The sequence below is a fragment of the Bemisia tabaci genome, chromosome 1, assembly GCF_918797505.1.
Source record: "Bemisia tabaci chromosome 1, PGI_BMITA_v3".
Classification (NCBI taxonomy): Eukaryota; Metazoa; Arthropoda; class Insecta; order Hemiptera; family Aleyrodidae; genus Bemisia; species Bemisia tabaci.
The window spans coordinates 54,171,336-54,183,800 of record NC_092793.1 but is presented as its reverse complement, the minus strand read 5'-3'; the positions used below and the strand labels follow the sequence as shown (position 1 = coordinate 54,183,800).

General features: G+C 43.2%; 1 protein-coding gene across 1 annotated transcript; it reads left to right on the top strand.

Annotated features, from left to right (window-relative positions):
• Positions 1-3,203: 3,203 nt before the first annotated feature.
• LOC109043180 (zinc transporter ZIP3) lies at positions 3,204-11,933 on the top strand. Its single transcript, XM_019060297.2, has 2 exons — positions 3,204-5,067; positions 10,790-11,933. The coding sequence occupies exons 1-2, from the start codon at positions 4,628-4,630 to the stop codon at positions 11,487-11,489; spliced, it is 1,140 nt and encodes a 379-aa protein (XP_018915842.2). The 5' UTR covers positions 3,204-4,627; the 3' UTR covers positions 11,490-11,933.
• The last annotated feature ends 532 nt before the right edge of the window (positions 11,934-12,465 follow it).

Here is a 12,465-nt window from a genome sequence, read left to right as displayed (position 1 = left end):
TAGCAATATTTTTGTAATCCCAGCATGGATGTGGTGCCTTCAGAGTATTGAGTATGCTAACCGCACTTCACTTACAAGTCTTGTTTAGGATTCTCTCATTTCCCTGTTGCTCAAATTCTTACATATCTTGAAATGTTAATTTTCAGGAAATCTGACACTGCTTATTAGGTCACCATCACACTTAAATTCTCAAGAACTGAGCTTAAAAGTTAATTTCAAAGTTAGAGATTGTCGTTGTTCTTGACTTGAACATTGTAGGCTGATTGTAGACAAGTAGGACGCATAACAAGACAAGAATAAACTTTTTTGCAAAATGAGCGATCTCCTTGTTCGTTGGTTTGCAGACCTTTCCATTAGAAATTCAGAATTATTATTATTCTGGTTTGCACTTTGATCGATATCGTGTCATACTTTAACAATATTGAAAAAAACCAACTGTGCATTTCCCGATCTCAAAATGAGCACAGATACATTTAAGGATGGGTACCTACCTACATTCAAAGAGGTTTTTTCCCCCGAAAAAAGCTCGTTGTTTCAAAATCTCCGCTCTCATTTTATTAAAAAAAAAAGGATAAACCCGAGGACGTTTCTTGAAATTCTCTTAAATTACCCAATCTTTACGTGCATGGGAGGAGAATCAGAAAATTTTTCAGGAAACGACGCTGAGTAAGTATATTTTTCCATTGAAAAAATGAATTATGAATGACAGGGAGTCCGCAACGTCGCAAACCGAGTTATATATGTTCCTGCAGTTTTAGCGTCATAATCATCTATCATCAAATGACATAAAGGTGTTTTGAGGTGAAACCATCGTATCCTGTCCTCATAGCAAATCCCAGTTATTTCATTGGTAAGTACGGTTGTATGCTCACGATCCGTATTGCATTCTCATTATTAACTTAATATCGCCGAACAAATTTGACTTGAGAAACAAAAGAGTCTTTGAAAAAAAGTCAATTTATCCTCTTTCAAACAGAAAGAGAAAACTGAAATAATTTTTTCATAAAAATTTGCTGAGTTCAGGTGACTTGCGTCATTTGTTCATGCGATTGAATCCCACTGCTCGTGCTTTGTGTGATGAGCAATGACTACGTCAGCTCATCATGATAACGCTCAGCTGCGCGCTGACGCGTCGCGACGTCACATTGACTTCGGACGCCGCACAGTGGAGTGCATCAACGTGAGAGGCTGGATGTAAAATTTCGCTAAACCTGAAAATTTTAGGGTTTAATTTGACACTTTATAATGCCAAGGGGTGTCTCGGATTGTATAAAAAAATCCAACGGAGCTTCCACGTCCAGCATTAACGAAGATATAGATTTAAAAAGGTTCATCACTCATGTTCGCGAGCTCTCCTATTGACTAACTTCACTGAGCGCCGGCACTAACAATAAGACGCATAGTAATGCCCGCATCCCAAGCGTCCAGCTCCGATACGACGCGACGGCCAAAAATTGTCGACCTCCATAAATTCGCATGATGGATAATTAATTGATCGCAAATTTGTCAATTTTCATGGAACAATGACCCATGAACAACGATATTAACCATACATTCAACGAACGAGGAGACATCTTGTAACGTAGCTTTCCCTCATCGCAATGGTATATTCACCGACGACGGTGTGAGTCCGCAACCATGTATACCCTGGTAAAAAATGGCAATAGGAGCTGCGTTTCAAAATACCATATAGGAATTCTAATAGCCGCCTAAAGAAGGCAATAGAAAATCATATAGCTGGCTGTAGAAAGCGGAGCATATCATATAGCCGGGCTATACGAAGCGATAAAAAATTATGCAGCTGGGCTATAGTTCCTATCGCCGGGCTTTACACTTTATCGCCATCGGCTATAAAAGGCTATAAGAAATTGTGTAGAAATGTGTGTGCTTTGGAAATCATTAAGTTTGATACGGAGCCACCATAATATTCACAAAACACACATTGTATTTTCCTTTAATACATATTTTTTTCATCAATTAAAATGAGAATAATCCATACAGGATGTGCAAACATTTCAAAAGCATGAGTTGAAAAACGCTGACTCCGCAAGATTATATTGGAGCATAGCACAGAGCGGAGAGGCGTGCTGTCACCGATAAGCGCGCACCAGCGCCTACAAACCTAACTGGGATACTTCACGCATGACGCAATGCGTGAAGTATCCCTGTTAGGTTTGTAGGCGCTAAGGCGCTTTTCGCGCTGGCTGCCCGCCCGCCGCGCCGCAGCGTGCCACGGCGCTTGAAGCAACTATTTCACACCAGAGGTATTGCACAGTATCATACGAAATTGAAGGCGCTCCAACATATTAGGAATGGCAGGCATCCTTCAAAAGTACGGAGCTTTCCGCGCAAAATAAATCAAGATACTACGGCCCAAAAATAGAGCGGTAGTCCAAGAACTCACTAAGTCCTAGCATCCGTAATTAGTAACATGTAGCATACACTTTATCGCCTGGCTGTTGCTCAATCGCCATCGGCCTTAAAGGCTATAAGATATTGTGCAGTCGGCTATAGAAGCTATTGAAAATCTTACAGCCGGCTTTAGGTATATGGTATTTTGAAACACAGTTTCTACTTCCAATTTTTACCAGGGTATCGTTTGTGGTGTTTGAAAATCTCCGCTCCTTCTTTATTTTTTTAAATGTCAACTAATAATGAACAGATATGACCAAACAGCAACTTTCTACGTTGAATATTAATTGAAATATCGCGCCTTGAAAAACTCGATTTATGACGTCATCCACCGCGGTAGTTCACACCATGTTATGCACTATACCGCGGTGGCTGACGTCAAAACCCCAACTTTTCGAAGGACGATATTTCGGTTAATATTCAACGTAAAAAGTTGCTGTTTGGACCGATCTTCTTATTTTTAGCTAATTATCAGGAATGAAGCAACAAAACACGATTCTGTGAACAGCGCACCTAATCCATTCGAAACCACCGCAAACTTTTACTGGCCACTTTTTTACAGGCACGCATTTTTCAGAGGATAAATCAATAACTGGATTTGCAAAAAAATATAAAAAATGTGAGTGTAAGCTGCTCTTATACACTATCATGTAGCTGAGTATCTGTTTTCTCTCATTTTTATCCTCGTCTGCCGTATAGGTTCGACTTGGCTTCATGTCAGTCGATGCGTGTTCTATCGAGCCGAGCACTTGAGAATCGGAGATTAAGCCAAAAAACACTTCTCTCGGGTCCGGTTCCCGGATTCCGACCAACTACCGTCAGTCGTGCCCCGGAGTTCACCCACACCCTCGGCGTGGCCGCATCTTTCGCCGAGAATTCGGCTCAGAAAAAAAAAAAAAAAAAAACTCGCGCCAATTTCCAGATCCTGACCAATCGAATCAATTCGCGCCTGTCGGTTCGCCACTCCTACGATTTTACTCGGCAATTTTCATCTTTATTAAAATTATTCCCAACTTGTGAGAATTCTGCTGAACCATCCAAACTTATTTGTACGTGTGCCTGCACAGTGTGTCCGATCCCTCGCTTTCCTAGTGTCTTTTCCCTTGCTCGAAAACTTTAGGATTCTTGGCGAGCTTTTCTGCCTCTTAATTTCTTGCCTATTTTAAGATTAAAAAAACACTCAACTCGTGAAAGTTTTTGGCTGTGTCAAAGTGCGCCGCTCTATCGCTCCTTAGTGTGGCCGTATCTTTACCCTGGCGTTGCAGCCCCACGGTTTTCCGTCTAAGCGAGTAATCGCAGAATTTACGTGCCTACTCCTGCTTTTCCGCTGATGCTTGGCTCTTCGCTCTTCCCCAATTATCGGCGCTTCTGGCAGATGCCATTTCCGCTATTGGAATTCCAGCATCTCTGCGGTTAAGCCGCGCGCACTCTCGAGAACACGTGGTGGTTTCTTTCTTCTCAGCTCGTCTTTTTTCTCGCTGAAATTTGAGCTCAAATTTTCCACGCGGTTTCGAGGTCACTCATTTCGGACGGTGGTGTCGAATGGAATACTCGGCTCGTGCGGACTACGGTGTGTGTGTGCGTTACCAATTTCGTCGTTTAGAGTGCGGGAAAATATCGAATTGACAGTAAGCTTTTAATTTTTTTTTTTTAAAAAAAAAACGAAACAAAATGTTGAGGAAATAAGTGCTGAAAAAGTGTTTTGTACCTTTGGTCGATTTATTTCAAATTAAAACAGATTCCAAGCAAGGATATTTGACTAAAGTACGGAAAAAGGCTAAAGCTCCTTGCCATCTCCAAGAAGAGTCTCCGATAAGACGGATAAGGTTCAAGCTTTCACCAAAACAGCTCAACTTATTATCAGAGAGATAGTATTGATTGAGTGTTTAATGAAACTATTCGATTTAAAAAAATCTGACGCGTGAAAAGTGAATGTGATAAAACTAAGAAAGTTTCTTTTTAATTCGATGAAAAATCTTTCATATAGTTTCTATCCATTGAACCAAAATAATTAAAACTGAGAAAGTTTCTTTTTAATTCGAAGAAAAATCCCTAGTTTCTATCCATTAAACCAAAATAATACTGTCAGAAAAAATCTTTTCTTTTGCCGTTGCATAAGTAGTGTAGGTCTAAACGTAAGAAACTACCTTAGGTGGCGCATACAACTAGCGTTGCAGGACTCAACTATTTCGTGGTGAAATTCAACTTGGCAGCCATGATGTTACCCGAAGAACCATCAGTCGTCGCCACGGTGGCCGATGTGTCGGAGCACCTTCCGCTGAAGGCGATGGTGACTCCAGACGGGATGCTGGAGGCAAAGGTCCTGGCGATGGTGGTGCTGGGGGTCGTGGCGGCAGTGATCGCCTTCTTGCCGTTGCTCTTCGCGGCCTACGTGGACCGGCGCTCGGCCAGCGGGAAGCCCTACGCGAGTCGCTTCTTCAACGGGGAGTTCTCCTTCATGTTCCCCTTCGGCGGAGGGGTGCTCCTCTGCACCATTTTCCTCCACCTCCTCCCCGAAGTCACCGAGAACGTGGAGTCTCTCACGAAACTCGGGATTCTTCCGGAAATACACATCGCACTTCCGGAGCTCCTCACCTGTTGCGGATTCTTCGTCATGCTCTTCGTGGACGGTATAACGCACTCTATCCTACACAGGTGCGTACACAGGACCGGAAAACAGACTCCATTTCCACAACCTTCTCACTTTTGAATTTCAAGAAAGAAATTATATCATAATTTTGTACTAATTTTGTGCAAATTTGTGCTATTTTGTGCCGCAAATTAAAAATTTTGTGGTGCAAAATTAAGAGAAGAAACGCTCCTCAAATTAACAAGTTGATGCTCAGCGCCTACCGGGGGCCACATAAATGACGTCAGCTGTCACTACAAACTGCAATACATCGATGATAGGTCACGGATAAGACTCAGAACTGGAGAGAGGGCAAAATAACTATAAAGTGGGAGAGCTGTTTTTAGGTGAAATGAAGGGACGTTGTTTTACGAGAGACAACAGTAGCAAACTTTTGATTCTGACCATTTCTAAGGCTGTGATGGAAATTTTAAAAGACCGACTCGTGGTGCGCTAAGGAGGAGCTGTGATCCTGCAGTAAATAGGGTTCTCGAGTCTGGCGATGATGAGAGATTTTGAGATTAGCCTAGTGTTATATCAGCCTTTCCCTTATGCAAGCGATAAAGCGATAGCATAAAGGAAGATGATGCGTCTGATTGTCGAAATGTTTCAATTTTCTGAAGTTAGGAATGACTAGGAGAGAGACAAAATTTATGCAAGAGGGAAAGGGACAGACAAAAAACTTTGGCTTTACTGTGAAAGGAATCGGAAGGTTTTTTAAATGCAAAATCAGCCACTTAGGAGGGGAAGGGTGTCTTGGGCTGCCAGACAAACCTCTTTCAAGGAGGATTTAAGATAGAAAGAATAAAGGTGGCACATCGAAGAAAGAGGGTTTAAGTGCTAGTTTAGGTTTTGACTTTCTGAAAAAATGCATTCAATACTGCATGTCTTTCAAGGAGGGAGAGCCACGTACACTATAATTTCATTCCAGATCTTGCAAATTTCTTGCAAACAAATATAGATATTTATGACAGGGTACATTCATCACCCCCATCCTTCAGTTTTTAGTATGGTCTCCGATAGAATAGCACAGTATTTGAAAAATCTATAAAACATGTATGTTTGCAGGTCTTTATCTATAATAACACTTCCTACCAAAGAAAACTTTTAAAACATTTTGAAATTAGAGTTTGCAACCTTGTTATGACTGTTCGATATATAGTTTAGAAAAAATCTCATGTGATGTCTTTTAATATCGAAATATATTTGGAAAAAACTCAAATACAAGCACACCGTCGCCCCGCTCGCTTTTCACGGATTTTTTCCTTGCGGATCACGCGAGTCGCCTTCAATTTCGCCTCATAGGTAACAAAAGGTATGCTCGCTGCATATTCGGGGATATTGAAGGCGACTCGCACGTAAACTAGGTATATCTACCAACAGAATCACACATAGTGTTTTCCACACAGCTTAAAAATCACGCTTCTCTGTAGATTTGTTTCCCATGCGAAAGCACTGAACGGAACTGAAATATTACTGGAAGAATAATGAAAACATACTAAAGTATGCGAAATAATGTAGGCGAACTTTATATAGGCGATAGCTACCACAAATAGGGAGAGATCTTAACTTACACCGGGCGAAACGCATTGAACAGGCACTATATTATTTAATGAATGAAGATTATCCAGGAACATTTTATTAATTTCCCGTTATGTAAGACTCCTTAATTTGCCCGTTGTCTTCTTTGTCTACTTTTTTGTCTTGTCTATCGATTTGAATAAGCCCCTCGCTAGAGGCGGATCCAGCAAATTCGGCAACACCGGATTCTCTCCATTTAAACCTATGCTGAATCGATTCTTGTCGGAGCACCTGGCCCCTCCAAGAATCGATGCATTTCCATAGGTTTAAATTGAGAGAGGACAATGTTGCCAATTTGCTGGATCCGCCAATGCACCTGCATAACCATAAACCACTCCTAGTCCGAGAGCCAGACGACTTTGAGTGACAAACTCGGGATACATGTTTTGACCCCCTAAATCGATAGCCTTGCATGCACTGAAACGGAAAATTTTTGTCTGCCGCCCTCTAGCCTGTGCCATCACCCTCATCTAGGCCCTCAAAGTGGTCCAAAAAACACCATCTGGTGACAAACTCCTGACGCTCGGCAGACAAGTCTATTATTAAAGATCATACCCAGGGTGACTAGAAAAACTTTGTCTGCCGCCTTCTAGCCTGTGCCATCACCCTCATCTAGGCCCTCAAAGTGGTCCAAAAAACACCATCTGGTGACAAACTCCTGACGCTCAGCAGACAAGTCTATTATTAAAGATCATACCCAGGGTGACTAGAAAAACTTTGTCTGCCGCCTTCTAGCCTGTGCCATCACCCTCATCTAGGCCCTCAAAGTGGTCCAAAAAACACCATCTGGTGACAAACTCCTGACGCCTAGTGTGGTTGCAGATGTACTCCTGTGAGCAGCTTGTGTAATAAAGTTTGAATGATACATCATTCTCTTCGTTTTTTCGTGTAGAATCCGATTTTCGATGTTGTCAAGTCCAAAAATGATGCTGGTGCCCCCAATTCAAGATGGCGCCCAAAATGGCCGCCCCGGGGGTCAAAATTCCAAAATTTGAGAATATTGTCGAGTTTGGTATCCATTTATATGTAATTTTGGTCGTAGAATTCATATCTGGTGTCAAAAAATAATTTCAACCCCTTAGGGTCCGTCAAATCCAAGATGGCGGCCAAAATTTCAACTTTAATGATAATTACCCAAGATGCACCTTTCACTGTCGAATGACGTGTCTTCATTTATGTTAATTAGGTCAGAAAACCTACAAGGGAGGTCTACAATGCCACTGCACCCTATGGAGGGCCAGGGTTCACCCCCTCCTACCCCCAATATGGCCGCCGCGGAGGGCATAAATAGTGACATTCTCTCAGAACGTCATAGTAGGTGTCCATTCCTATGTAATTTGAGGCGTAAATTCCAAATTTCAAGTCATAAATCGCAAATGTGAGACTTGCAATGGCTTATACCCTATATGGGGCCAGGGGAACCCCCTCAACCCCCTCTTCTTTCTAATATGGCTGCCATGGGGGGCATAAGTAGTGAAATTCTCTCAGGACGTCATGTGAGGTGTCGATTCTTATGTAAGTAGAGGCTTATATTCCGAATTCCAAGTTGAAAATCGCAAATTAGAGGTCTGGAATGCCATTTCACCCTACGCGGGGCCAGGAGCAGCCCCCTACCCTCTTCAAAACGGTCGCCGGGGGGGGGGGGCATAGTTGCAGTGAAATTCTCTCAAAGCGGCATGTGAGGTGTCGATTCTAATGTAAATAGAGGTGTAGATTCGGAATTCCAAGTCGGAAATCGCAAATTAGAGGTCTGGAATGCCATTACCCCTACGGGGGGCCAGGAGCAACCCCGTACCCTCTTCAAAACGGCCGCCGGGGGGACATAGTTGCAGTGAAATTCTCTCAAAGCGGCATGTGAGGTGTCGATTCTCATGTAAGTTGAGGCCATTTCACCCTACGCGGGGCCAGGAGCAGCCCCGTACCCTCTTCAAAACGGCCGCCGGGGGGACATAGTTGCAGTGAAATTCTCTCAAAGCGGCATGTGAGGTGTCGATTCTCATGTAAGTTGAGGCGTAGATTCCGAATTTTAAGTCAGAAATCGTCAATATCTCAAAGTGACAAAAACACTTAAGCATGGCAATCGCTCTGGCCTTCATCTTGGAATAAAGAATGCATCTTGGGTTGGGTTCAGTTATGTCGAAAGAGCTGGAAATGAATCGGATAATTTAATGGTGATTGACATATTTCACCGGTGTTCTTTTTCAAATGTACACAGAGGATTCATATTGGTTTCTGGTTCTTTCATTATTAGATAACTGGATAATAGATGGTTCTTTTTGTAATCGATTTTCTTCTAGCAGGAGCGTGCGTTTTGTTGCAGATAACGCAGGAAACTGTAGGTGTCGCTTCTACTAGGAGACGAAACCCTGCGCTACAAAAAGCACTCAATTATCCAGTTGTTTTAATTGCAATTAAACTGAGTGCGTTCATAAACAATAACATAGGAACTCTGAATGCAGATACATACTTCGTCGGCAAAAAAATTATATTTTTTTGGGAATTTTTAAAAATGAAAAAAACAGACGCCCATCTGAGTCCTTTGCGTACATAGAAAAAGAATACGCGTGAAATTTGTCAATTACCATTAAAATCACCAATTCATTTCCAGCTCTTTCGACAAAAATGAACCCAAGCAGCATTTTTAGTCCAAAATGTAGGCCAAAGCGGTTGCCATATATAAGTATTTTCGTCACTATGGGATATTTACATGTTTTGACTTGTGATTCGAAATCCACGCCTCAGATTAAAAACAAATCGACACCTACTATGCCGCTTTGAGAGAATTTCACTGTTCCTATGTGGGCGAATATTGGAATAGCGGACATTTCAGGGTGAAAAAAGTCGATAAATCAAGTTCATAATTTCCCTTGGAAGTTATGTGTTTTCTTAATTCTGGACGATTTCTGGGATCTGAAAACGTATATGGTCCCAATGTTATGAATCGACACCTCACATGACGTCCTGAGAGAATTTCACTACTTATGCCCCCCATGGCAGCCATATTAGAAAGAAGAGGGGGTTGAGGGGGTTCCCCTGGCCCCATATAGGGTATAAGCCATTGCAAGTCTCACATTTGCGATTTATGACTTGAAATTTGGAATTTACGCCTCAAATTACATAGGAATGGACACCTACTATGACGTTCTGAGAGAATGTCACTATTTATGCCCTCCGCGGCGGCCATATTGGGGGTAGGAGGGGGTGAACCCTGGCCCTCCATAGGGTGCAGTGGCATTGTAGACCTCCCTTGTAGGTTTTCTGACCTAATTAACATAAATGAAGACACGTCATTCGACAGTGAAAGGTGCATCTTGGGTAATTATCATTAAAGTTGAAATTTTGGCCGCCATCTTGGATTTGACGGACCCTAAGGGGTTGAAATTATTTTTTGACACCAGATATGAATTCTACGACCAAAATTACATATAAATGGATACCAAACTCGACAATATTCTCAAATTTTGGAATTTTGACCCCCGGGGCGGCCATTTTGGGCGCCATCTTGAATTGGGGGCACCAGCATCATTTTTGGACTTGACAACATCGAAAATCGGATTCTACACGAAAAAACGAAGAGAATGATGTATCATTCAAACTTTATTACACAAGCTGCTCACAGGAGTACATCTGCAACCACACTAGGCGTCAGGAGTTTGTCACCAGATGGTGTTTTTTGGACCACTTTGAGGGCCTAGATGAGGGTGATGGCACAGGCTAGAAGGCGGCAGACAAAGTTTTTCTAGTCACCCTGGGTATGATCTTTAATAATAGACTTGTCTGCTGAGCGTCAGGAGTTTGTCACCAGATGGTGTTTTTTGGACCACTTTGAGGGCCTAGATGAGGGTGATGGCACAGGCTAGAAGGCGGCAGACAAAGTTTTTCTAGTCACCCTGGGTATGATCTTTAATAATAGACTTGTCTGCCGAGCGTCAGGAGTTTGTCACCAGATGGTGTTTTTTGGACCACTTTGAGGGCCTAGATGAGGGTGATGGCACAGGCTAGAGGGCGGCAGACAAAAATTTTCCGTTTCAGTGCATGCAAGGCTATCGATTTAGGGGGTCAAAACATGTATCCCGAGTTTGTCACTCAAAGTCGTCTGGCTCTCGGACTATCCCTGCACCTCCATAAGCCGCTTGTGATCCTAAGAAACGATTCATTTCTTTGCAGGTACTTCCATCCGAAGCCGTCGCCGTCGCCTCACCTGCGGAAGATCTCCACCGTACAGGACACGCAACTCCAACTGCCCGCCGCGAACGGTGATGGCGCGGAGGGTCTGCGGAACCGGGGTCTCGAACCCGGGACTGCGGAGCCGAAACCGCACGACCACGACCATCACCACCATGATCACAGTCATTCGGTGACCCACCTGGACCACCTGATCGTCTCGAAGGTGTCCCTGGTGCGGTGCTTCCTCTTCGTCCTGGCCCTCTCCGTCCACGAGTTCTTCGAGGGGCTCGCCATCGGCCTCGAGTCCCGCGTCAACGCTGTCTACTACCTCCAAGCCGCCGTGGCCAGCCACAAGTTGGTCATCGCCCTCTGCATCGGCGTCGAGATGGTCACCACAAGGATCAAGTTCGCCTCGGCCTGCACGTACATCTTCACCTACGCCGCCGTGTCCCCTGCCGGGATCCTCGTCGGCATGTTCATCCTCAACGACGCCAGCAGCGGGAGCGAGGTGAACCTAATCGCGTCGGCGCTTCTCCAGGGTCTCGCCACCGGGACGCTCCTCTATGTCGTCTTCTTCGAGGTCCTCACCAAGACCATGAGCAAGAGCGAGACCGGGTTGATGAAGATGTTCGCTATACTCGTGGGGTTCCTGGCCATGCTCGGCTTGCAGCTCTTACTCGATGAGGATGAAGATGATTAAAAAGAAGGAGGATTAAAATAAATGGATTGAGTACCGGATCAGGGGAGAGGGGGGGGGGAGACTCCTCGTTGCGACCCCCCCCCCCCCCCCGCTCTTGCCTTGATCCGGATCCTGCCAATAAATGTACTAATCAAAGTTTTGGGCAAAAATGGTTTCCGGGAAGTTTGGCACGTGCCTTATAAGCTGCCTTTAACAGATTGCACTATTTTTGAAAAATGGCACGGAAACATTGGTTTTCAGTGCTGCTTAGATTTATTTTCTTTTCTTCGCGCTGGTGCGCGCTGATGTAATACTCATCTTGTTTTTTTTCCTATTAAACATTCCATCATTGTAAATTGATGCATTTGTAGATCATCTCCCCAGAAAGCAGAGGGACCATAACTACTTTTGACTACTCATTTCTTGAAAATAAAGCAGATTCTTTCATACTATCAACACAAGAAATTTTCTTCATTTTCCGTTCTACCGCGTTAAACAATTTTCTTTGATGATTTTACCCCCGAATTTTGATTGTAGCCCCCTTCCAATGAAGCAATAAATAAGTACGATCATCGAAATGATTCAGTTGAAACAAGTTACTCTCAACCTGCGCAATCTATATACATTCGCTTATTTTCTCATGTAGGTACTCAAATTCCTAGACACAATTTGGCATGATCCTGATATAATAAGGGCTTGAATATGTTTAGTATACACTGCACACCCTTACTATAGTACACTCTCTATATTTTATGATTTTTAGGATCAACAATTGAATTACCTAACCAAGGAAAAGGTGCAAAAAGGAGCCCTTAAGTTCTAAGATCTAGTAATATGAGGAAAAAAGTTATATCTGAAGAGCTCAAATAAAAGATAGGCGGATGACTTCGAAAATTTTATGTCTACCGTTTATTCACAGTCCAGCCGATTAAAGACGCACATAGTGTATTCATCGGAGGAAAAAAAATTTTCCAATTAGGCATATTTTTATACCGTG